We start from the raw sequence: 26,376 nt of genomic DNA, 5'->3' as shown, positions 1-26,376 counted from the left end.
CAAGCGGTTCGACTCCCTGATTATAACAGTCATCACAGTATTTTAACACAAAGTGCGTCACAAACACAGTAGTTTTTGTGCTTGTGGGTTTACCGTTTTTGCCCAACTGGCATAACAAACACGAGTAACACATAGTTTGTTTAATATTATTCAATTATATCCAATTATACTTTTTTTAATATTTTTTTTTGGCTGATGTTTGCAAATGTACATACTCAAGTAATTCATAATTAGACAGTCAGCGCTGCCAAACATCGGTGTTCTAAAATCTAAGTACAGATGAAGTAGATACGAAATTTTCAATTGTAAATTGTCACATTAGCAGAAACTGATGATTTACATTCTGGCCTTGGCTCATTTGCCATTTCTTTTTCAAGATACAAAATCAAATCATTAAAATCACTTGCGCCTGTCAGTCGATAAGGCCACTTTACAAGTCTTCTAAGTCGCAAGTTTCAAGTTTCAGGTAAAAAAGAAAAAAGCTAAGATCTAAACTGTTGACGATGTCCTTAAAGGCCTTTGAACATTAAAAAATTGACATAACAACACGAATTTAGCACAAACACAAAAGTGTGTGAGTTAAAATAATACTCTAAACGTAGGCGAACATGTCCACTTAGGCCTAAATGAACCGAGTAAGATTACCTGCACAACCAACACAAGCGCACCCTAGCGGAACAAAGTAAAAACGCTGTACAAAGATTTTACTGTCTTACGGAAGTATGTACAAGCAGTGGCGTAGCAGCCACTTGGCGGTTCTGGCTCTGCGCCAGGGGCGGCAGGCTGCAAGGGGGCGGCAAAATGATCTAAGGCAGGGGTGCCCAACCCGTCGATCGCGATCAACTGGTCGATCTCGGACTGATATCAAGTCGATCGCGAGGGATGTAGAAAACAACATAAAATATATAGTTGGTTTGTAACACGTTTTTGAGAAGTGTCCCTGTACACGGATGACCTTATTATACGAATTAATTATCGGATTATCCCTAAATGTTTACACCACAAATACTCAAAGGCTCATTGTTACGTCACAAAAGTATAGTTGCAGTGATAACTGTCACTTTGTACTGTTAGTTGCTCTCTTTTTTTCCAATTAAATTTGTGCTTTGTATTTTAAACATTATAGTATTTGATCAAGTTTGTAAAAAGCGTTCATGCACTGGAAAACAAATCATTACCAAACGATGATAAAACGAAAAACTGGGTAGGGAAAAACGCTAGTTAATTATCCTTGCTAATCAACGTCTTGTATTAATGCTAGTTTTTTTGAAATGGTAGATCCCGAGAGTTAGAATACCTCAAAAGTCGATCTTGAGTCAAAAAAGGTTGAGCGCCCCTGACTTAAGGCGCACTTCTGGATAAAAGTCAATCAATTCTTTCTGTAGAAAGAGACTACGTTCAAAAACTTGATTTCGAAGATATTATCGCTGATTTTGCTTCGGCGAAAGCTCGAAAAGTTCAATTTTGAGGCCGCTATTGATCTTTTATTTGCCTAATACATTTGTTCTCCATTTTTTGTCTTTTATTTTTGGCCTTAACGCTCAGACAGTGAGGCTTCTTTCTCGAGCAGTATAGAACTTCTGAGACGCGGCACATTATTTGTAATTATTTTTATTGAAAAGATTGCTTGAACATGAAACTATTTCAAAATTTGCTGCAGTCTACTTAGGGCGGCATTTTCAACGAAAGCCAGGGGCGGCAGCATATGCTCCTACGCCACTGTGTACAAGTCGGTGAAAATGTTTAACATGCAAAAACTGCACACATGGGCCTACATATGAAGGATATTATGTGTCAAATGTTTTCAGAAGAATATCGAAATTTTCTGCTGAAAAACATAAATTAGGTTAACTACGGCAAATGCGATTGAAATTATATGTTTGTTGTCAGAATTTACTAAAAAACTTCATCCAAAAAAACGAAACAATTACAATGGACAAATTTACGCACTAACATATTGATAACAAAAATGTCCGTCATTTCGATTTTCGTTTTCAAGGCATTTGTTACTGTATTGACATTTGGTAACTCCAACAAAGATTGTTTAAGAATTGATACGAACATTAGTGTAAGGATCTTTGGTTATTTGGAGTTGGCTTTTATGCATATTATAGTTCTCCTGGGTTATAGTTTGGGTAGCTTTTGTAACAATTGCTGGCTTTGGCAATTCGGCTCCTCCTCTCACAAGCGGAACAAGTAAATCATGGAAATCGGCTGAACCTTCCAGTCGTTCAGGCCAGACTTTCAGGAATTTTTTCAAGCCTTCACGGTGGAATCTCTGATAAAAGAGGAAAAATCCAAGATCTTGAGCAATGACGGCACCTTCCCGATTGTTCTTTATACCTTCAAGCAAAGCAGCTCTTTGACCGGGTAAACTTTTGGCAATGCCCTTAAATGTTTCAGTTTGTTTAGTGTCACCGTGTGCTGCACAAATTGCCAGAAACAAATCTTCGTCGTTGTCAACACTGGTGTGATAAATTCCAAGTGATAAACTTACAATTCGAACCAAAGTTGCTATCATCTGAAGAGCAGCGGTCATTAGGAGAATGTTCATTGATGCATAACTACATGTAAAACCATGTTCAAGAGCTTTGCACTGAAACCCAGAATCGCTTACGTAGTCGTGAACAATCAGCAAGACAACGTTGAACACAAAACATCCAATACAAATCGTTATAGAGTAAAGATTTCGCCGAAAATACCACTTGCTTGCAGATTTAGGCTTTGTTTTTGAGTCAGGTTTCGGTTCTATACCAATGGCATTCAATGGATCATTTTCTTGTAATTGTGAACCTCGCGTAGTCTGTTCACCAACAAATTCTGCAGCAATAATGCTGTCAGACCTAATGTCCATTGAACTGATGTTGGTTGTGTCTTGGTCGGTGTGTCTTGGTGGGATAAACTTGGTTCGTTGTCAGGAAGGTTCCAGTCCATGAAGTTGACAACAATTTCTCTGCATTGCAAACGCTTTTGCTTTTCTGGTTCCGGTGCCTCAGCAGTGTTTGCCGTTACAGCAAATTGAACTACAGCATCAACCGAGTTGTCAATTCCATGAAGAAGCTCATACTTCTTTCTAAAGGAAGCGATCGAATTGGCACAAGGCACAATATACTCCCAGAAGTTGTTGGCTATTAACAGCATTGAAGTGGAAAGTAATACAATCCACCAAAAGTTGATGATTACTTGATTTGCATCCCTATAACATCTTTGGTTTACATAATCTGCAACAGGTTGAGTAAATAGGATGGTTGTGTTGAGAGATTGAGGAACACAAGATAAGTTGCTTGATCCATTGCGATAAAACAAAAGTACAGTGGAAGACACCAAAACGGCCATTGCAAACGACCGCACAGATTCCCACCAAGGTTTCATGTTATTTGTTGAATAAAGGTATCTCCAGGCAAACAGGTGGTTTAACTACATGATCAGCTTATCTACAAATTTATGCAGGAAAGTAAAAAAACATGAGTTTGTCGCCTAGGGCTCCGAGTAACATTACCATTGCAAGTAACATTGCAAGTTCTCAACAAGTTTGTCGCTATCTTGCATAAAGAACGAAAATGCATTTCGGATGCAATGTTTCACCAGTTGCACAGCACCGATGGTTCTGCACCACGGCTGCACGGACTGCCAAAAGTCCGTAAAAGAGATGTGCCTCTTAGGCCCATGGTGTCTTTTGTTGGAAGCCCGACCTACAACCTCGCAAAATACCTGGCTCGACTTTTGGCGCCCTTGGTGGGTAACACAGAATACACGGTAAGGAATTCTGAGGAGTTTGTGAAAGCAGTCACAACGCAAGGGCCACTGGATAAAGACGAAACGTTGGTTTCGTTTGACGTTGTCTCGTTGTTCACCAACGTACCAATTGACCTGGCACTGAAAATCGCTAAGTCAAGACTGTTGGAGGACTACAGCCTTAAGGATAGAACTAAGTGGTCATATGAGGACATCCATCTTGGACTGGAGATATGTTTACAGCAGACTTATAAGTATACTGTACATTTAGGGGCCAGTTTTACAAACAAGTGTATGGCACGGACATGGGCTCTCCAGTGTCGGTAGTAGTTGCCAATATGGTCATGGAGTCGGTGGAAGAACGTGCTCTCCAAACGTTTACCACACCACCACGATTCTGGCAAAGATATGTGGATGACACATTCTACATCATTAATAAGAGCCAGGTTACAGCGTTCCTGGGTCACTTAAACAGCGTGCAACAAGGAATCGCATTCACCATGGAATTGCAAACCAACCGGCTTCCCTTTCTGGATGTGGAGGTGTTACTGGCAACGGACGGAAAACTTTCCACGCGAGTGTACCACAAACCAACGAGCACCAGGCGCTACTTGCATTTTACGTCTCACCATCCTCTACACCAAAAGAGAGCTGTGGTAAAAGCGCTAACGGATCAGGCCCGACGTTTGACCACAGAACCCGGAATGCTCCAAACCGAATTACGAAGGGTACAGGTATTTCAATACGCGCCGTAAAGAACATGAAAGGGATGTAGCCAAGAAAGATGCCAAAAAGTCGGCATTAGCACAACATGCTGCTGTCCTCAACCACACCATAAACTTTTCTGCCGCCCAGGTGTTAGCGAGAGAAGCCGATTTTCACAAGCGAGGTTTCCTGGAGTCGTGGAACATACATTCCCACACCAACACGATGAACGTTAAAACGGACGTTCTAGTGCCGATAACTTATCGGTCGCTTTTGCACCATTGAGCTAGGTGTTATCACTCAACCACTGGTGCCCACTGCGTTTTTTAACCACCGCCCCTTTTTTGTGTGTGTGTTTCGCCGCCCTTTTCGCTTTATAAATACTTGTGTTTGCAATTTATGTCATTACCCTGATGAAGGTGTCTCGTATGGGACATCGAAACGTTGGCATATTAGAAATAAAAAAAACTACCGGAAGAGTTGAAATTTTGTTGATACATTATGCCTGGCAGCAACAGTATATTCTACTGTTACCAAATTTAGCTTCGGAAAAGCTTTGTAACTTATAAATTTTAATTAAATGATATTTTTTTAGTAAACATTCCTATTTTGTATCTTGGTAATCATACAGGATTGTTTAGGGTATTGTTGTTTAAATTGGCGACATCTTTACCTTGCTTTAATGGTTTTATGGCATGTAGCCTAGGCTGGTCTCTTGTGCTAGGTAAAATGTACAATTCAAATGCACTTAATTACAATGTTCAAACACTAAAAAACACAACATGCAATCATAACAATGTGATGCTAAAAGAACCATTTTAAAAAAAAACCTGGAACATGTACACAGAGATCGGTAGGCGATACCTGGCTTATTTCTACCAGACATGAGCGCCCGAAATCACTCAAGAGACAGACCAGACAGAAAAATGAAACAAACATACTTAAGCAGGTTTAAGCGCGCGCTACGCATAGTGTAAACAGGCATTTTAGGCTTAAGAAGAGAATCCCGTTGGGGCTTAAGGAGAGACCGCCGAAATACCTGGTTTATAATTTTTTTTTATTTTCTTGTTTTTGTTCCAGCTAACTGCGAGGAAACGAGAAATGTCTTTGCTCAGAATAAACCGTCACTTCTGACTGACCCCAAGCAAAGCGCCTTTTACTTGTGTTTTTTTGCGAATATCATTTTTGGACATTCTTCTTAAATTTTCTAAGCTTGTTGGTCAGGTGGTACGCCATCTGCTGTAGAAGTTTGAGAACCACAGGTTTCAACTAATCGTTTTTCCTATTTTCTTGTATCATTCGTTAGCCAGCTGCCAGTTTTCTTTTTTGTTCCACTTTCTTTCTTTATTTTGTCGACTGCTATAATAAACTAAAATTAAGGAAAGTTATTAGTAAAGGGAGGCGCGAGGGGGCACAGAATAGTGCTGCGTGACAACATCAAGGGCTGAGTTAAGGCCTCTTGTCTTCTGTGGTGGAATCAAGCGAATTTTAAATTTGTAATAGCATATGTGTGGACAGTACATATAGCCTACCCCATGACATCCAGGGGTTCAGACCTTTTGTGAAAAGAGAAGCAATAAGCTTTAAATATAGTTTGAACAATACAACCTACACTAAGGGGGCTATACAGTGAACGATCAATCAAGCACGATAAAATAAAATAAGCTGGTAAAGATACCAAAATAGCAAAGACATAAAATCAATAAACACCAAGCAAAACCAAATTCCTAAACAGCAACATGACTAGGTTAAAAAAAACTAGGGATGGGCCAAGCCGAGCCGAGCCATAACCCAAGTAGGCTACTCGGTACCGAGCTTCGCTGTTTTTGATGCTTGGTATTCGGCCGAGCAGCACAAACAGACCCGAGGATTAAATTTGCATATTCATGTCCTGCTAAACGTTCGAAACTGGTGCTGAAAAGACTATCCAGGAACGAAGATGACTGTTTCGAAAATGCGTAAGATGGTTGAAAAACGCGTATTTCTGGGGCCTGTACAGCCTAATACACTTTCGGACAGGTGAAGTATGTAAGTAACATTTGAAACTATAAACTAGCGTGGCATAGGGAATGTTTGTGACGTCACAATGCACCAAGCATTAACGTGAGATGCTCGGCCTAGAAACCATATCCTCATAAACTTTCTTGGTCAATATAGTTCAGCAAAACTTGATTTTTCATTAAATTAACTCCAAGGCCGTAATGTGAACCATCAAAACTGTGAACAAATCTTGTGATTTGTCGAAAGTCGAACACAGGAATGTAACGTTTTTTACAGTAATCCTGCATACTCTTGGCAAACTTCGTCAGTAGATAGTTGTTTTGAGTTTGTAAGTGTTCTGTAGGCTTTAGAAGGCCTGCAAGAGGGGGTAACATAAAGAAAAATCGTGGCCAACGGGAGCTTTGATGAACACTTGAGTTTTTGTAAAATTCGTCGCGTGTTTTTATAGCTGGGTCCAAGAACTTGTCAATGACAACAGAAGCATTATAATGCATGTGCATACCGACCCCAACCATAACGAGAGAACCTTTAAAACAAAATTGCAGTAAGGATTATTTGAAATTTTGTCTTACACTGGAGCAATTCAACCTGTATTTGAAATAAAAGCTTATCTCAGTGGCTCCCAACCATTATCGGCGAATTTCTCTTTTCATAACTCAAAAACATTTTCATTCCTTCCAATAAAATACATAGTAGATGCTAAACCATACAGTAATCAAGTTTGGTCTTAAATAAACTTTACAGGTTATATTCCCGGGGCTGATATGTCTATTTACAAACCACCCCCTAAAGTTTCAAAACTCCTTCCCGGTTGGGAACCACTGGCTTGTGTTTTCAACAAGCGAAATTTAATTCAACAAATGTTTGCAATATACGTATGTATGTATAGGATATGCTTTATTACTAACCACTCGAATTTCGTTTACCTTGTTTTCCTATTAATTTTTGCACCAATTGTTTGAAATGTCTCCCGTGCAGAAAACTGTAGAAAACATGCGTTGTGGCAGTGAAATTCGGTGATTTCTCACCGCATAACTTTTGCGGGTAAAGAACATCGTCAAAACTGTCCACTATTTTGCGACAGATTCCCCAAAAGTAAAAACGTTCAGCGACGCATAATTTTTTCTGTGTTTCTGTCATATGCTTGCCCCACGCTCCCCGCACGGGGTCGTCAGAGAGCAACATTACAAAAGCAGCAAACATGTTTCGCATGAACGAGTCTCCGACGAAATGCAAATCTGTATAAGACGACCTATGTATGACGTCACACGCTTGAGAGCCGTTAAATAAACTCCAAAGGCATCTTGAATCCTTTGGGTTCCATTCAGACAACTCTGCGTATACGTATTTGCGCATATCTGAGCAACTGAAAAATAGGGATTTCATGTTATTTTAAGACTGGTTTGCAATTTAAAATTGTACTATTACCTTTGGCAGTCGCATGTCATATTAGACTGTGCAGTGCATATGCCGTTTTTGAAGTTACTGCAGCATGGTTTGGGGCCATTTTTGTCACAGATGCTTCCAACAGCTGGCCATTTACTCCACTTTAGTTTGGGCAGATGGCTGTAGGTACATAAACAAACAAAAGAAATGGTAGCGTCAAATTGAAAACAAGCATGTAAGCTGATAATTGAAATGATATGTTTGCAGTTTGCATACTCATATATATATACACGGCTGGCATACTGTCCTTATTTCGTCTTATTTTCACCAATTACAAGTCAAACCCCTGCTACAAGCAAAAGTAAACCTAGACCTGAACTGTCGTGAGATGGAAGTATTTTCGACGAACAAGGAGACTGGCAAAAGTTATAGCATGATATGTCATGGCTCGTATAAATGCAAAGATTTGTTTAAAAACGTTTGTTTCGTTTCGTACAAAAAATATATTTTTCGATTGCAGCCCTGTACATATCTCAGCTAATTTGATGTAAATGTTCTTACTTCATGTAACCACACTTTCCATCTTTACGCCACACCTGCAAAATTCCTCTTTGTCGCCAGTAATGTTCGTAAGTACGATCAAAAGCAGTGATGTTTGCATCCGGCAAACTTTTCCAAACACCTATAGTCAGGTTAAACAGCACGTTTTTGCATTCTTTTCTTGGGACTTTAGCAGTAAAATTTCTTTGTGCTATATGCTTGGACTTGCTGAAAGCAGGTATTGTTTTCAATTCAACATTTTTCCAGTAAACCCAGCCACCAAACAATGCTGCTAACAATACGATTTGAAACAGGCGCTTTTCCGTGCTCATTGCAGAACCATATGCCATGTTGGCCAAATGTACACTTTCCAGTTACCGAATTCCAACACTGTTTAAAAACGTATTGTTGAAAAAAATTCCATCCATTTTTCATTGTTTTTGTAAATCAGCTGTTTGAAACAAAACGAACAAAATATTACAAAACCAATAGGCTTCGATAATTTGTGATACTGAGCCTGTAGTGTTGTCCAAAAAAGATTTGTTTCTTTGTTAAAAATTTTGACAATTTGAAAATGTTAGTAATTATTTACTTAAGACTTTTTATCGTTAGAACGTCTCCATAATATAAGATTTGCGATGTTTTAACTAGCGATGCACCGAACCCATATTAAAAAGTTCGAATATTCGATCTCAGAAACGCAAGTTTCTTAAAGTTGAGGTGTAATGTCAAACCACACTTGGCATAATTATAAATACCTTTTAAGCGACGCGTGCCAATTTACTCCATTTTCATGTGTCAATGGCCTCGCGTGCCAGCGTTTTTTCCAAATAATAGTGGTTCGTGCCAGCAGATATCAATAATATAGAGAAAGCAGAGTGTTTTATGCATGTAAGGCCGAATTTAAAACAATGGCATAATAAAAACTGAAAACAAGCAGTGTATCAGGTTAAATTGGTATTTAAATATAAACACGCAAATCGATTGGCGTGCCATGAAAAATACCCTCTCTAATAGGGTGACACTAAAACGCTGAATGGGCGGGACGTCGCGGAAACCGCTCAATATCGGGTAAATTGCTGACGGTTAGTGCTATTAGGGTTAGGTTGAGGTTTTATAATAGTATATGAATCAAAAAATGTCCCTGCCTAAAACTTATTCAACTATTTCCTGACATTAGGCAAAAATGCTATGGCGGGACGTCGCGGGAGATGGCGGGACGTTTCGGGCGAGGAATGTAGTGTTCGGCGGAATTTTTTTTAATGATTTTCTATTATAAAACCTTATCCCAACCTTAATAGCTCCAACCGCAATTTAACCCGATATTTAGCGGTTTTCACGACGTCCCGCCATCTCCCGCGACGTCCCGCCCTCCATTCCGCCCGTCCCGCCCATTCAGCGTTTTAGTGTCACCCCTCTAATATTTGCCGGGTTGCCGACCCCTGTCTAATATCATTCTTGTTTCAACAAAACTATGCTCACTTATTGACTGTGGCTCTATATAATTTACATACTGTTTATAACAAACATATGAACTAAGCATGGAAAAGCATTTTAAGGGCACAGGTAAAAACAATCGATCTCGTTTTTTGGTTTTGGTTCCCATCAAAATGCATTCCGATTCACATGAAGTTCATAGAAAAAGAAACGGCCAGAAAAAACAATCAAGTCTTGTATTCCTTGAGGACATCTGCATAACATTTTCTCGGTGCTGTACGAAAGTCTCTTCTATACTTTCTAAACCTGTTTAGCCTTTTCCCAGTGAACCCAGCGTATGAACACTACTGCTAGCAAAAACCGTAAACGGGGCGCAATTCTGTTTCCAACGCTATTGAGAAAAACAATAAAATAACAGTTACAAAGTCTAAAATGGTTGTTTAAAAATCTAAACCAATTTTCAAAAATGCACAAAAGAAATAAAGAATGCTGTCACAGATAAAAGTTTTGACTATTTGTGACGTAACACACACGTTTTATGTTTCAAAACGTTGCATAATTATTATATTTTTAAATTCTATGCAATATTTATAAACAATGTGCGTAGGTTGTAGCATAGATACTACATTGATGTAGTGTCTATGGTTGTAGTATAGAAATGTAGTTTCTGTGGTTGTAGTTTAGAAAATTGTCATGCTTTGGTGGCTATAATAATATAAGCGACAGGCGTTACGATACATGCGACAACTTGGGGACTTGTGTTTCAAGCTAACACTTTAAAGTTTTGTTTCGGGCTTGAGTTTGTTGTTGCAATTTATGTTGCAACTTGCAAGGTGTCTGGCCGAATTGAATTTGGGATCAACAGCTTGAAAGGTAACTGCAAAAGTCGCCAGTCACGATGGGAGTCCCGAAATTTTACAGATGGATCAGCGAAAGATATCCATGTTTGAGTGAAGTGGTAAAAGAATACCAGGTATGTATTAAAAGGCTTGAATTTGATTATAATTTACGATTTATTTTCTTATGTTCTTATACTTTGCGGGGGGCTTGATTTTTTTCCAGTTTTTACAGGCAAAATTGTTTAACCAAATTTTGAGCAGAAACGGTGTTTGTTGTTTGTTTACTTTCTTTCTGTGTGCAAAATATAAACTGTTTATAACCAAACCATTGTTTACACTTAATGCTTTTCTTTATTTACTATGAAAGCATTTGAAATAACACAAACTTCATCTTATTTCTGCTTAAAAAACATAAGCCATGTAATTTTTGTACAATCAATCGATAAACTTTATACATTTTGGTAATGCAGGTACCAGAGTTTGACAATCTCTATCTGGATATGAATGGAATCATACATACATGTTCCCATCCCAATGATGATGATCCACATTTCCGTATTACAGAGGAACAAATTTTTCAGGATATATTTCGATACATTGAGGTAAATGCAGGAAAGAGGTGATGTACACTGATTTCATTGACAATCAGCTTTTTCACCAATTGTTTTTTTACCTTCACTTTTTTTTACCAAATGTTATATATGTTAGGTAACGGTCAGCACAGAAGGGTTTCGGTTTGTTTATAAATAAGTCACAAAAAGTGACGATTTTTGCAACTACTGTTTTTGAGTGGTTTTCAGAATAAACTAAAGCTAATAAAACCTGACTGCACAATAAATATGACATACGGTCTCTTTATACATTACTCTACGTTTTTTAGCTTTTCTATGGACAAGAAACTAACCAGTGCCACATTTAGGTGTTATTTCGAATTATTCGTCCACAAAAAACGTTCTTCATGGCTGTGGATGGTGTAGCCCCAAGAGCAAAAATGAATCAGCAACGGGGAAGACGGTTTAGGTCAGTTCTGTTAGCTTGTTAGTCTTCAAATATGCAACTATTTGTGTAAAAATGCCAAATAAAGGGAATCTCTTTTTTGTGCAAAATCGTGTGAAACAAATTTTGTCTTGTTTATCAGATCTGCAAAAGAGGCAGAAGCAAATATCAAAGCAGCTTTACTCAAGGGGGAAACACTGCCCACAGAAAAGAGATTCGACTCTAATTGCATTACACCAGGTGAAAAACAAAACTAAAATAAGTCACTAAGATACCAGGCCCATTAAAGGAGTTATAGCGAATTATCCGATCACCAAGCATTCCCGCATGGCAAGCATAAAAAATTAGACTGCGGTGGGATCGCAGAAGCCATGACAGGAGTCTTGCCGGACTGGCGCTCTACCGACTGAGCTGTGCAGGCTCAGCGGTGAAACAGTTGAAAGTCGAATCACAAGCAATGTTGCCTGACTCGTATGTTGCACATGTCAAAATGCTTTCTTGACTAAACTGTATTAACAAACTGGTGCAAGTCAGTCAGGGTAAAAGGGGAAAAATAAATAATACAACAATTGTGCATTTTAATTATGTGTAAATGGTGGTATTTGCCAAAATTATTACTGTTAAAATTTTAGCTCAAAGACAAGTTGTCATTTAGTGGTTAATTTCCATTCTATGGCTAAAAAGCTCAAATTAAATGTAGACCAAATGTAGGTAGTCATGCTTTTTTAAACTTTTCAAGGTACAAGTTTCATGGAGCGTCTGCAGAACCAACTTGAATACTTTGTGAAGACTAAAATATCCCATGACAGAATGTGGCAAGGTGTTGATGTGTATCTGTCCGGGCACCAGGTCAGTTGACCAATGTTTTTCGGAGGGAATTTTGTTGCATGTAGATTTATCAGCAGATCTGATAGTGTGTGTTGTGAAACTATTTATCAAACCAAATAAGCCATCTTTCTAAAAGAGCAGAGTTTAGTTAGGAAATAAACTGATGCGAGTTTTTTAAGGCTGATCCCCATTATCAGTGGATAAGTAGGCAGATATATAACTGATATTTAAAGCTCATATTTAATTTGTAGTAAAAGGTCTAAAAACCAATGTTGTTAAAAATGCAAATGTTAGCTGATTGTATGACACAGCAGCAACAAAAATGTAGTTACATAGTTGTGCTTTGCTTGCTAGTGATGGGACGAGTACTCGGTAACGATGGTATCGAATGATTTCAGTGGTATCGATACTCGTACTCGCTATGCAAATATTTTGTCTCAGTTTTCGATACCAACATGCGAGTACCAAAGGCCGATTTGCACCATAAGAATACAAGCAACTTTATGCCAATATTTGCTTCGGATAGCACAAAATTGGAAAAAAGTTCCGCCAGTTTATGTATATCTTTTTCGCTATCATGTGGAGATTACATTTTCGGCATGTGTGTGTGCACGCCTGTACCCCGACCATGGCAAATAAATTAGACAGTGATATACAACTAAGTACAACACTACACTTAAGTACTCGGTAATTGTACTCGGTATTGAAGGTATATGCATTTGGTACTCGTACTCGGTATCGGTACTCGCTTTAAAACCTGGTATCGTCCCACCACTATTGCTTACTGCAAAAACCTAAATGAATGTTACCATGTAAAAATTGAACTAACAAAGGCCACATCAGAGCATTAAAGCATTTGATAAGCGATAAGCGAATGGCCAATGCTCAGAGACACAGTTGCGCCAAGCAAAAATAACATGGTTGCAAACGTAGTGTTTGCCGGCTGTCGGATGACAAAAAGGCAGATCCTGATAATCTGTACTATGCCCAATATTGGCGCCCTTTACTTATGGAAAATCTATTAACACCATAACTCACGCCAGCTGCACATTTAGCTAATTTTCTACAGGTGGCTCAAAGAGCACAATTCCTATTGAAAAAGGTATATCTCAAAATATGCTGACAGTTAGGGCTATCAGGGTATTATCATTAAAAATACAAAACTAACCCCAAATTTTAGTTTTTAGTGTAAAATTTAAAAAAATTACTTTTCAACCCTTCCCCCATTCAGCCGCTAAATAAATAACTCAGCTCCTGCGCTACCTATTAAAAAAGGCTAAATGTGCTGCTGACATAAGTTATGGTGTAAAGAGCTCCACATTTAATTATCGGGTCTACCCCTTGTTTAATGTGGAAGTAATACAATTTTGGGGCAGTGATAGCAGTTATTATTTAAATGTTGTTGTAAGTGTTTCATCAATTCAAACTATTTTCTTCAAATTTGTACAGACCCCTGGTGAAGGAGAGCACAAAATTATGGAATTTATACGATATGATCGGTCTCAACCAGGTTACAATGCTAACACAAGACATTGTTTATATGGCCTCGATGCTGATTTGATTATACTCGGTCTCTGCACCCATGAACCCCATTTTTCCTTGTTAAGGTAAAATACTACTTTTCTTTTTACATTGATTGTTTTGGTAAAAATATCATATTTTGTAATGTGTATTTGTGTTTTTTATTTATTTTACTTAGCAGCTAAGTATGTTCAACACATGCATTTTAAGTTTAAATTTTATTAACAAAAATTGACAAGTAATTAGTTTTTATAAATCTATGCATTTCAACTATATATTTGGTAACCCCAAATTAACACACTTGGTTAAATAATTATATATATATTAGGTGTGAAAAAATGGAACGACTAAAATTTACTAACTGTACTACATATGTGCCAATGTGCCATAGTTAAGCTGGTTTTATATCTTTGTTGAAATATAGTTTGTATTTAAAAGTGTTTCCATGGTTACAGGGAAGAAGTGAAATTTACTCGGTCAAAGAAAAATTCTCGTACATCTCGAGCAGAAGAGACAACATTTCATCTTTTGCACATCTCATTGCTTCGTGAATACATTGACCATGAATTTAAACTCCTTAAGGTATGGATTTGATTTTTCCAAACAGAAACAGTATTCGTAGTCAGTTTATAAAGCAGATTCATTGAAAACATCATCTTTTTATTGAGTTTTAAATTTGAATGCCACCTACAATACATCCAATGATCAGCTAAGATGAACATAAATTGATAACTGGGATTGGCACTGTCCCAGTAATGCCTCTGTCGAGGGTGCAAATCCCATCGCATGCTAGATTTTTCTATCCTGTGCCTTGCCATAGGGAAATACTTGGTGAACCGCTGAATAATTGCTACACTTTTGGGCCTGGCATGCATCATGTTGGGGAACTTTTAAAAACAAAAGCAGTTTTTGTTGCGATGACCCAAAACCAAAACTGTACAGTCAGTAAATCATAGCATGCCAGGTTCATTGAAAACTGCATTATACCAAATTAACTGGTCACCAAGCATTCCTATGGATTCGAACCCACGATAGGAGTCTTCCAGGACTCGTAGTTTATCAACTGAGCTACACAGGCTCAGTGGTGAGCCTTCAAAATTGAATCATAAGCACCTACTTCGTATGCTGCATATGTCAGCTTTGTAGTGACTGTGGTCACTGGTCTACATAAATGCTTCAGGGCTGATCCCAGTTATAAAATGTTGGTTATTACAGTTAGTTGTGTTAAATATTTTTCAGACCACATTGTCATTTCCATATGACATTGAAGCCATCATTGATGACTGGGTGTTGATGGGTTTTCTGATTGGCAACGACTTCATACCTCACCTTCCAGACTTGCACATTGCTCAGAATGCTCTTCCATTTTTGTATCAAACTTATATTAAAGTTTTGCCTTCGTTGGATGGTTATTTGAATGAACGCGGTATTATCCATCTCAAAAGGTTTCAAGCTTTCTTGGAAGCCATTTCCTCAGTAATTATTTTGATCAGATGTAAACTTTTCCCATTGTGCTTAATATAATATACCATTTGTAAGCTGTGTAATAGGGTTTAAGTAACTAGCAGTTTGCAGACTTATACTAACATAGCAACAAGTGTATTAACAAATAATAACGATTTTATCCATTTTTGTGTCAAGAATAAATTTTGTTGTAATTTTTTAACGCTTTCTGTATGCTGACGTACCCTAAAACAGGGGTGTGCACTCAAATGCGGCCCATGAATAAAGGTTGTGCGGCCCACAGAGACACTTGGATTTCAAACATTCTGGCAAACAAGTTCAACTATTATATAATTTTAAGCAGATTATTGCGCCTGGTGCTATTTTTATACAGCCTGACAATGTGTGGCTAGAATCAAGTGCGAATTTTACTTGTAGTTAAGCATATTTGGTGTGCAAAAAAAGTAAAATCACCTTGTGTTATATACAGGTACGGCCCGCGATCCAATTTTGGCAATTGTATTTGGCCCCACAGTAACAAAGGTTGCACACCCCTACCCTAAAAAATATTGAAATTTGAAAACAAAACTCTTAAAATAAAGTCATAAATTTTGCTTTAGTATGACCATGACCACTTTGAAGAAGTTTATGATGACTACAAGTGGATGGCTTCAAAAACGAGCGCAAAAAAATCTGCGAAGAAAGAAAATCAGTCTCCAGTTGACAAAAAACTGGAACTGCAACAAAATGCTGAAGCCAAGTCTATAAGAATTGTCAAAGGTAGTTGAGCATTCATGAATGTGTTACTTCGTCTTCACAATCATAGTACGCCAGGCCTATTAAAGGTGTAATGTCGTATCAGCCAGTCACCCAGCATTCTCATGTGGCAAGGCGCATGCTAGAAAAAATCTGGTTTGTGGTGGGATTCGAACCCACAACACAAGCTTTTCCTGCAATTGCGATCTACCAAATGAGCTACACAGGCTCAGCAGTGAGCATGTTGAAAGTCAAATCACAAGCACTGTTGCCTTCCTTATATGCTGCACATCAACTTCGTAGTAAGCCTGGCAAACTATGATTTAGAAATGATTGTGCCATGATTGCTGGTCTGCATGAACATACAGGGCTGATCCCAGTAGAGAATTTATGTTCTTAACTTTGTCTGCAATGTACACTATTGTTTATTGGTTATCATTATGGGTCCCCTTCCTTAAGGGGACACATATTGTTTTTGTCTATATTTTTTTTCCGTCTAACGTAGAATTGTTCCCATGTTTTGGTCAAGAAAGAATGGTTCAAACTTTTTCAAATTTACACGCATTATAGATATTGGTCTAAAGATGGTCCATGTTAATTTTGACCCCGTTTGATACCTCGGTTCACCCACAGCCCCCCAAAACGTGAAATTTTTTAAACGGCTATACTTGCTAAAGCAGATGATTCTGGAGTTTCATACTTTTTTATTGGTACATTGCAGCGTATTTTAAAGTATTTTGTAACTTGAAGTTGTATATATCCATTTTCACCCCCTTACCCCCAAATATTTGTTTGTTTGTTCACATGTTAATAAGGTCAGAAATACAAGACTTAACCTGCTGAAATTTTAAACAGCAGTGTATAGGGTGCTCCTTGCTGGCTGTTAAAAATTACAGTGCAATCGGCTCAGTAATTACTCTTACCGCCCCAAATATGTTTTTACATGCTGTCTTTTGTCAAATTTGTGCTCGCTCAATGCACAGCTGACGCAATGGTAGTGATTGACGAGTGGCGTATGGAAAAAATGCCTCTGCTTCATGTATGAACGCAGTCGTCACTTGACCATTTTCTCACTGGTTGGAATTAAGATGTGATGTTAGTTATATTGCGCTGTAAACGTTAATGTAGGTCAACTTATTCGTGTTTCGAAACGCTGAGCGACAACGCAGCACGATTTGTTACACCTGTGTGACATGACTTCTCAAACTGAAAGCGTTGATAAAACTGTTTCAGAACAGGTTTTGGACATAAACAGCCCAGCTAAGCAATCATATTGTTGGTATGTAGAAACTTAACGGCGCCAGGGAACGCTATGTGCGGATTGAAAATCATAATTCTATTCCAGTTTAACAATGATTGTGCCCTATTTTTACTGTTACCAAATCGCATATGCATATGTGTGGGGACCCATTAGATTATGCAAACAATTATGTTATAAAGTGCCAGGAAAAAGATACGGAACCAATGAAATGTAGGTGCCAAATATATATCCATTATAAATATAGTAAATGGTATATGTGATACATCGTTAAATATGATGTAGTACAGTCAAACTTCGATACTATGCCACCTTGCTATTATGCCACCCTCGCTACTATACCACTTTTGATCGTCAGCAACTAAATTCAATAGAAAATATATTTACTATGCCACCCCTTACCCTTGATACTATGACACATGAGATTACAGTATTACTGTATTAACGGTCTGGTTATGGATTGAAAAATTATGCCTTCTGACAACTTTCGGTTTGAGCTCATGATAAAACAGAGAAAAAATGAAAAACAAATCGTTGAGTAAACAAACATGGTCTTGTTAAGAGGTTTCACAGCTCTTGTTTGTTCTAGGCACGATCTATTCGTATTTTTGTAATAAATTATGCTGTATACTGTACTTTATACTGTATACTGTGATAAATTATAATGGTACAACATAACATGGCATTACAGTACATTGTCACATCACAAGGCTATTTTTACAAACAACTTTCGCTATTATGCCACTTTCTCTCGGTCCCCAAAAAACACTATTCTGGTTGTGGTTAAATTCAATCAATCAATGAGGTATTCTTACCTTGCAACTTTATTTAAACCCGAAAGTGTCATTTAAGTATATACGTGAAAAATATTTTATTTAAAATCCACCAATCAACCAATTGTTCAACCAGTCACAAAAAATGAAGAAAAAAAAGTTTTAATTTTTAAATTTGTGCACAAAAAGTGCAAATAGTGAAATTGGGCCTTCCCTTGGGTACAAACAATCAGTATTATAGTTTTGTAATCCTTGTTTCAGTGATCTTCACAAATTAAATATTTTCCAACAGATCTCGCAATCCAGCAAGGGACAATGACACCATCCGAGGGTAGCGAAAGTCATGACGAATGGGAGGGTGATGCAGAATTCGACACTTTTCAACAGGAATTCAAACTCCACAAAAAGCATTATTATGAAGAAAAGTTTAAAATCACGGTAAAATAATCAACACCACTCGACTTGTTTAACATCTAGCGGTCGCGCCTTGCCATGGGTGCACCCGTTTGCAACCTTTCCATGTGCGCTTTTTTATTGCCATTTAATTGCTTTTACCTTGTACTTTGTGTTGCCCTTTTTGTGCCTTTGTGCGTCACTTAGTTGCGTGCCTTCTGTCGCTTTTAATTCTTATGACCTTATGATGACAATAGGACTTGTCAAAACGTCGTTATGTTTTACACAAATATACTGGCTCTGATTTTTCTGCTCAGTTTGTCACTTCGCTTTTCAGTCAATTTCATGTAAAGCTTTTATCTTGCTCTCAGGCAAGCACTGACGCAGTGGATAGAATTGCATATGAATACATTCTTGGTCTGCAGTGGATTTGTCATTACTATTACAATGGCGTTCAGTCATGGAGTTGGTAAGAAAAATAAAATTCTGTTTGTATGTTTAGCTGAGCAATTAAGGCAATACAGTAAATCTTGGTTAACCGTATCTTCACCTTATTCGAATAAATCTTAAGGTATAAATCAGGGGTCACCAAACTTTTTTCACTGCGGGCCGGATAAGTTGAAAAATGACTCGCGCGGTCCGCATAGTTTACCTGTCCTAGCGCCGCATTTCAAAATTTATCCGCGAGATGATTTTTCTAGGTGCGTCAAGATATGGTCTTTCTACAATCTCATTTAAAATTTGGTGTTGCAACTGTTAAATTGTATAGGTCGTCTCTTATGAGCAATGCTTGTATATTACGTCACAACTAACAAAAAAGGCATTTGTTTGCGCACAATTGACACTTGTAGTCTTGTCTGTGACACAACAGACTGGCCTTGGAACAATCCTGGACGTTGTAATCCTATGAAACTAGGCAATATTATTCTACACATCGCGACAGGAAAACTTTCGTGAGGAGTTGATTAATTTTTGAATGTTACAAAGTTATCAATACGATTTGGCAAACCAAAAAAAGGGGGTCTCGGGCCGGATCCGGCCCGCGGGCCGTAGTTTGGTGACCCCTGGTGTAAATGATTGGTGATGTGGTGGTAGGGCTTTAACGGTTCAAATGGGCCAGGATTAATGGAGGTTTACTGTACTTGGTGCTCACTGGTATGCACAAGGTGTTGACATTGTTTGTGTAAATTGCACATTTTTGTGGTTTGCATGCTTTATGTTGTTTTAAAATAAGTGTTCTCGCTTTTGTTACTTAAAAGTAATTTTCCATTTTTGTCCAAAATGAAATATAAATAAGATATAATAAAATTTGAAGGGTAACAAATTTGTATTAACCTTTACTGGTCACATTCTGCAAAATATACTGCAGCACATGCCAATCCAAACACTGCATTAAAAACAATAAATCTGAGCATAGGCATTTACCCAGCATGCTTCATTTTGCTTAAACAAAAAAAGTATAAAATCTTTTGTTTGTTTTATGTTTTTGTAGGTATTACCCGTACCACTACTCTCCATACATGTCAGACCTTCAAAGGATATCAAATTTTAAGCTGAAATTTAAACTGAACAAGCCATTTTTGCCATTTCAACAACTGATGGCTGTCTTGCCTGCTGCAAGCAACGACTGTGTGCCTGAAGCATTATGGGTAAAATATTATGTTGATTTGCCCCCTTTGTCTTTGGCCCAGAGATTTATGCTGAAAAAACTACATGTCATGCATAACAGAACAAGTTAATGCAACCTAGTGACATTGCAAATCTTAAATGATTAGTGTTTCATAGCACGCCATTTCTATTATAGGCATTATACCGAATTAGCCAATTGATTGGTGTTTATGAGTGCTTTTTAGAATAAGTTTTGACAATTTTTGGACTATTAAAAAATGAGAGCAAATCATTAAGTGTGGGTTTCTTAGGTATATGTATGCTGCTTTATGAAACCTTATGTTGCAAAACTTAAAAAATGACATATCACTGTTGGTGGCATGAGCATTTGTCGAAACGTTTTAACAATAAAGCATGTAGCTTTTTACGTCTATTTTGGCCACTATTTTCATCATGAAAACTAAAAAAAAACTATTTCAAAAAAGCACATGCGTGTTTCTGGTTGTAGAATTAGATTTGTTGTGAATTGTGAAATAAGTATCAAATATAACAAAATAATAGGCCAATATGGTCACCTGTACAGGGCTTATCATTAAAATGCAATGTTAAGCCTACTGTATAACAAGTATTTGAATTTTTTTCCCATAGAAACTTATGGATGAAGAGACTTCTCCTATTGGGGATTTCTATCCAGTCAAATTTGACACTGATTTGAATGGAAAGCAGCAAGATTGGGAGGCTGTGGTCCTCATTCCTTTTATTGATGAGGTGTGGTACAGTAAAAATGCCTTTATTGATGTTGTAAAATGCATACCATTTGTTGAGGTTTAGAACTGAATAGTTGTTCTGTTATGTCTGTTATGTTTAATTAGTTGCCTTGGTAGAGCTACTAGGGATGAACCGAGCAAAACCAGAACCCGGGTAATCAGCACCGAGTGTCGCAATAAGTTTTTTAAAACGTTAGGGTAGGATCTAAGTTTTAAGGTTAGGGTAGGATCTAAGTTTGTTTTATTCAATTTTGAATGGTAATATCTTATCCCAACTTAAATGGCCCTAACCATCAGCATTTTTAGAGGTATATTCTTTTTAATGGCTTAGTGCTCTTCGTGCCATCTATCTGAATTTGTGTGCAGCTGATATAAGTTATGGTGTATGACTTTTTTACAAGCATGACATTAATTTGTTTTATTTTAGTGTCTTGGTCAAAAAAAATCTATATTGAACATTATTTGGTTTCCAGAATCGTCTCATAAAAGCAATGGAGCCATGTGTACAAAAACTAACAGCTTCAGAGCGAAGACGGAATCAGCCTGGTCCTTGTCTGTTATTTCAACATGACCCAAATCAAACCACTTTTGTAAAATCAACTTTAGAAGCAGTGTTTCCAAACATAGAGACATGTACAGCAAGGTTAGTACAATACAAAAAAATAAACATGTTGCTTTGAAATTTTGTCAACGCAATTTGCACATACAATGAACCTGGACCCATTTGGAGCAAAAAATTTGTCCGGATTATGCAAAGATCTGAAATAATGTGTTTTAAATATGATTTTTTTGATTGTAGTTTAAGTATTGTTTCTTCTCTTTAAAATTACTCCGCACTTATTGTGTCTCATATGTGTCTTAGCATTACATTAAATAAAACAACATAAATACTAAATCTGATTCAATTTTTACATGTAGTTTGTAAATAGATACTCTAAAAGTGTAACCTGTAAAGTTAATAAAACACCTTTAGATCAGGGCTTCTTAAACTTTCTTGCTCTGCGACGCCATTTGAGAAAAAAGATTTCTACGTGACCCCTTGATGGGTATAGCCCAGTGGTTCCCAAACTGTGGGCCATGCCCCAGAACTGGGCCACGAAGACATTTTTAATGGGCCACAGAGCCATTTGAACAGATTCTACTGTTTTGTTATACAGTAGATATTAGGCGCTTTGTTTTGAAAAACATAATATTTGCAAAACAATAATTATTTAGCAAGAAATGTCATTGTCTCCCAACAATGGGTTTTAGCTGGTGGGTGGGAGATAGCAGTTCAAAGTGGGTGAGTAGTCAGGTATGTGAGTAGCGGGAATTGAAAAGTAGCCATTTATTGAACTAGCTAACTTTTCAAAAACAATTAGTGCAATTTACTAAATAATAGCTGCAAATATGGCTAAATTTCCGGAGCATCTCATTAAAAACAAATTACTAGAAACCATTTTGCCTGATTTAGTCTCTATTTTTCATTTTTGTGCCCAAATTTACAGCACATGGTGGGCCACGAATCGCTAATAAAATAGACATTTGGGCCACAGACCAAAAAAGTTTGGGAACCCCTGGTATAGCCTATACATCTGAATGATGTTTAAACAGTAAATGTTCGCACATAGACTATTTCTAAATGACTCCTGTTACCAGTTATTCAATTCTTCCAAATCTAAAAAAGGAGCAATGTTAAACTGCTAACTAATGGACTAAAATATTTTTAGTTCTTGATTTTTATTCCAGGCTGACAACAATATCAAGTCAACAATGGTTGAAGAAAGACTTTCGATCTTATGTGAAGGGTCTTTTACCTGACTGTCATCTTTCTGTTTATTACCATGGATTCCCAACTCTTTACCATCTTCCACACAGGTTAATCTTGCTATTACAATAAATATAACTGCTCGCAAATTGTTTTACAAAATATTTAAAGTTGTGTCATTTGAAATAGTATTTTAGTAGGAGCCTAAGCTACTGTTTAACTGAAAAGCTTTTGGTGTTCCTACAGGAACATTCAAACTCTAGTGTCTTGTGGTAAAAAATCCAGATGGAAGAATTTTAATAGGAATTTTTCAATACATAATCTGTGCCCTGGCTAAAAAAAAAAACTAAACACCTATCTTGTTGCTTATTGTTGACCAATAATTATGGGTCCCCTTCCCTGAAGGGGACACATATTGATTTTACTCAAAATGTTTGTTTGTTTTTCTTTTTTTTTCTTCTTTTTTTTTCTACCCAAAATTTGTCCGACTCGTTTTTCCATCAAATCCTTGATGGATTTGGATGAAATTTACACAGATGGTAGATGTAGTTATGTAGATGTGCATCCCACTTTGCTTTTGTTGATAACCCCAGTATTTACCCCGCTAGCCCTCTAAAATGGGTATTTTTTCCCCGAAGTTTGTCCGACTCGTTTTTCCATCAAATGTTTGGTGGATTTGGATGAAATTTACACAGATGGTAGATGTAGTTATGTAGATGTGCATCCCACTTTGTTTTTGTTGATAACCCCAGTATTTACCCCGCTAGCCCCCTAAAATAGGTATTTTCCCCCGAAGTTTGTCCGACTCGTTTTTCTATCAAATGTTTGATGGATTTGGCTGAAATTTACACAGATGGTAGATGTAGTTATGTAGATGTGCATCCCACTTTGTTTTTGTTGATAACCCCAGTATTTACCCTGCTAGCCCCCTAAAATGTTTTTCCCCCCAAAGTTTGTCTGACTCGTTTTTCCATCAAATGCTTGATGGATGTGGCTGAAACTTATACAGATGGTAGATGTAGTTATGTAGATGTGCATTCCACTTTGTTTTTGTTGATAACCCCAGTATTTACCCCGCTAGCCCCCTAAAAGGGGTGAGTTTGTAAACAATGTCAGAATTGGCTAAAATTTGGATAGCTTGTAAAGTATGCCAATTATCGTTATTGCGCCATTGCAGTTCGGGGGTTGTTAACAGCCCTTTGACGTCAGAAACATTAACGGTTGTTGCTCAAAACACCTGTAGTGGTTGAAATTTTAAACGTTGGCAGATTGGACTGAAATTTTGCAGTACTATTGATTGAGTCATTGTGGTTTCCTACTTTTAAATTTGTGTGTGTTGAACCTCAATTAGTTATCCTACTAGCCCCCTAAAATGAGTTTTAATTTAAATAGTTTTTACTCCATATAGCATATTTAGATATGCACAGTACCAATCACTGTGTTTGTCTTCACAATACCAAACTTACTCATTGTTATCTATTGGATTGCATTATTTTCAACTTTGCATGTGTGGGGACCCATGAGTTTTTGCCTGCAGAAACAACCAAGGTTATAAAAGACGATGGCTAATATGGGACCCAATACAAAATAAGCATAGGAAATATATTTATGTTTTAAAATAGATCATAGTGTATATGCAAGGGCAATATGTGCTAAGCCACCCTTCTAGTTATCTTTCACTTAAGACTTTCTTTGTACATCTTAGGTCATACTTGAAAAAAGCTGGTGTACGTGTCTTTCAAAGCATGAGTAGGGGTGAGAATATGATACTGGAAATCATGTCCACAGACGAACAACTGCAAAAGCTAGATGATGGCAAACAGTCATACAGTGCTTTGTCAAAATTGGATGAGGTAAAACAAAACAAAAATCTAAAAATAAACTTTTACACAAAACCAACTAAATTTGCAGAGTCTAGAAGAAATAGGTGGAAGGTTGCTAGGCAACTCAGTTTATGTGAACTGGCCTCATATGGAAGAAGCTAAAGTCATTGCTGTGTCTGATGGAAGCGTGAAGGTAGATTTGTTTTACTATGAGCTCATGTGCATGGTTTTCATGCAAATACATTTTCTACAATGTTGCAAGTTTTTGACTTTTGTCAGTAACAGCTAATGTTTTTTATTAGGCACCTATTTCAACTATTGATCCGAATGCCATTCAAGCTTTAGATTTAAATTGTCTTCTGCTCTGTTTTACCTTTTTTACTCTCCCTAAAGCCTTAAGTTAGCCCAACTTAATTCGCAGTACTTGTTACGTGAACACGTATCTGGGTCTCGAGGTTCAAAACATCGCCTCGTCCGAAAAGAAATGTCCCCAAGAGAGAAGGAGGAATTTAGAGGAGAACTACATGATGTCCATGAAAAGTAAGTTACGCCCCAAAATTAAAACTGCCTTAAGGTCTAAAGCAGAGCATGTGATTGTCCGTATTTTCCCCCTTGTCACCTGACATAAAATAATGTCTCTTAAATATCCATTGTTACTTAATATTAATTGGTTTCTTGATTGAATAACCCATTTTAAAATCTTGGTAAAGCGAAATTAATGTAACGATTTTTATGGGTCCCAATTCCAACAGCTTAAAACAGGCTGTAGACAACAATAAGTTAAAGTCAGAGATTTATTTGTTTGAGGTTTAAGAGGATTTGTTCTTTATTTTCTTGCGTAATCTTAATAGGAATAGGAAGTTTTCAAATTTGGGTTGATTCTTTTTACTAATTCGTCCTTTTCGGACTCTAAAAACATTATCGCACCAATTTCATATTGTAACAAATTTGCATAAACATCTGTGTGGGTGCCAATTTGTTTTGCTTGCAAAAACAATCATGTCAGTTGGTCAAATGGTAAATATAGCATACAAATCGATGAATAGGGCATAAAATATATAAAATGGAAATATATACGAAAGCCACATTTCTAGTTGCTCTTTGTTTTACATAACTAAGCCTGACCTAAAAATGTCAGTACTAATATCCACTTTCTAAACAGTTCCCAAAAAGTAGCAAAATTTTTATATTTTTTGTAGATACCTTTATCGTCATGGAATCGAAGTGGGTCACACTGATGTGGTGATTTTTGCTCAACTCTTGCAGGGGCGCAAATACATCTGTGGCAAACAGGGAGAAATTACTTTGGAAAAACAGTGGTCAAGTGTACCTGTTGCATACCCACTTCAAGCTACTATCAAGGTTTTAAATTTGTACTAGGCAATGCATTTTTCATGCTGTGTGCCAAAACAACACATAATGATAAGCAATCACTGTATGCCAGGCCAATTGAAGGCACCATACTAAAACAGCCGGTCACCAAGCATTCCCATATGGCAAGGCATGGGCTAGAAAAATCTAGGCTGCGGTGGGATTCAAACCCATGACAAGAGTCTTTCCTGAACTTTCTATTTCAGGGCGGATCCCAGTTACGAATTTAGTCAATAAGCTAGTCCAAGGGTGGGGAACCTGCGGCCTTTCAGGGCACTAAGAGCGGCCTTCGATGTCAAAATACATTTTAGGATGTTGATATTAGGAATTGCACCAGGCGCTGAAAATAGACAGAAACGTATTTTTTTATCTTTATTCCCCATTGCTATTTGATCAGTTCTAGGGCAGCAGTTTTCAAACTAGAGCCAAATGGTCCCGTAGTGGTACAC

At 37.4% G+C, this 26,376-nt stretch overlaps 2 protein-coding genes across 2 annotated transcripts in view; both read left to right on the top strand.

Moving 5' to 3' along the window:
• The first annotated feature begins 3,576 nt into the window (after window positions 1-3,576).
• Window positions 3,577-4,490, top strand: LOC145234414 (uncharacterized). The gene is made up of 2 exons (XM_080099149.1): window positions 3,577-3,821; window positions 4,007-4,490. The coding sequence occupies exons 1-2, from the start codon at window positions 3,577-3,579 to the stop codon at window positions 4,488-4,490; spliced, it is 729 nt and encodes a 242-aa protein (XP_079955275.1).
• Window positions 4,491-10,533: 6,043 nt separating this feature from the next.
• The window catches only part of LOC145233087 (5'-3' exoribonuclease 1-like), a 43,867-nt gene continuing 28,024 nt past the window's right edge, over window positions 10,534-26,376 (top strand). The window contains exons 1-19 of the mRNA XM_080097746.1: window positions 10,534-10,777; window positions 11,114-11,245; window positions 11,563-11,663; window positions 11,782-11,879; window positions 12,379-12,488; window positions 13,917-14,074; window positions 14,444-14,570; window positions 15,228-15,464; window positions 16,052-16,211; window positions 18,511-18,656; window positions 18,983-19,080; window positions 20,104-20,260; window positions 20,868-20,987; window positions 21,460-21,629; window positions 22,715-22,843; window positions 24,439-24,586; window positions 24,645-24,749; window positions 24,978-25,096; window positions 25,756-25,918. Coding sequence (XP_079953872.1) covers window positions 10,703-10,777; window positions 11,114-11,245; window positions 11,563-11,663; window positions 11,782-11,879; window positions 12,379-12,488; window positions 13,917-14,074; window positions 14,444-14,570; window positions 15,228-15,464; window positions 16,052-16,211; window positions 18,511-18,656; window positions 18,983-19,080; window positions 20,104-20,260; window positions 20,868-20,987; window positions 21,460-21,629; window positions 22,715-22,843; window positions 24,439-24,586; window positions 24,645-24,749; window positions 24,978-25,096; window positions 25,756-25,918 — 2,553 coding nt within the window. The 5' untranslated portion in view covers window positions 10,534-10,702. The remainder of the gene's footprint in view (window positions 10,778-11,113; window positions 11,246-11,562; window positions 11,664-11,781; window positions 11,880-12,378; window positions 12,489-13,916; window positions 14,075-14,443; window positions 14,571-15,227; window positions 15,465-16,051; window positions 16,212-18,510; window positions 18,657-18,982; window positions 19,081-20,103; window positions 20,261-20,867; window positions 20,988-21,459; window positions 21,630-22,714; window positions 22,844-24,438; window positions 24,587-24,644; window positions 24,750-24,977; window positions 25,097-25,755; window positions 25,919-26,376) is intronic.

The sequence above is a fragment of the Phallusia mammillata genome, chromosome 6 (genome assembly GCF_965637545.1).
Source record: "Phallusia mammillata chromosome 6, kaPhaMamm4.hap1.1, whole genome shotgun sequence".
Classification (NCBI taxonomy): Eukaryota; Metazoa; Chordata; class Ascidiacea; order Phlebobranchia; family Ascidiidae; genus Phallusia; species Phallusia mammillata.
This window is presented reverse-complemented; position numbering and strand designations above follow the sequence as displayed.

Excerpts from the sequence above, each read along its gene's own strand:
- LOC145234414 (XM_080099149.1), top strand. The coding sequence starts at position 3,577 with ATGTTTCACCAGTTGCACAGCACCGATGGTTCTGCACCACGGCTGCAC. Across the intron at positions 3,822-4,006 it reads CCACTGGATAAAGACGAAAC|GGGCCAGTTTTACAAACAAG; the intron begins GTTGGTTTCGTT and ends CTGTACATTTAG.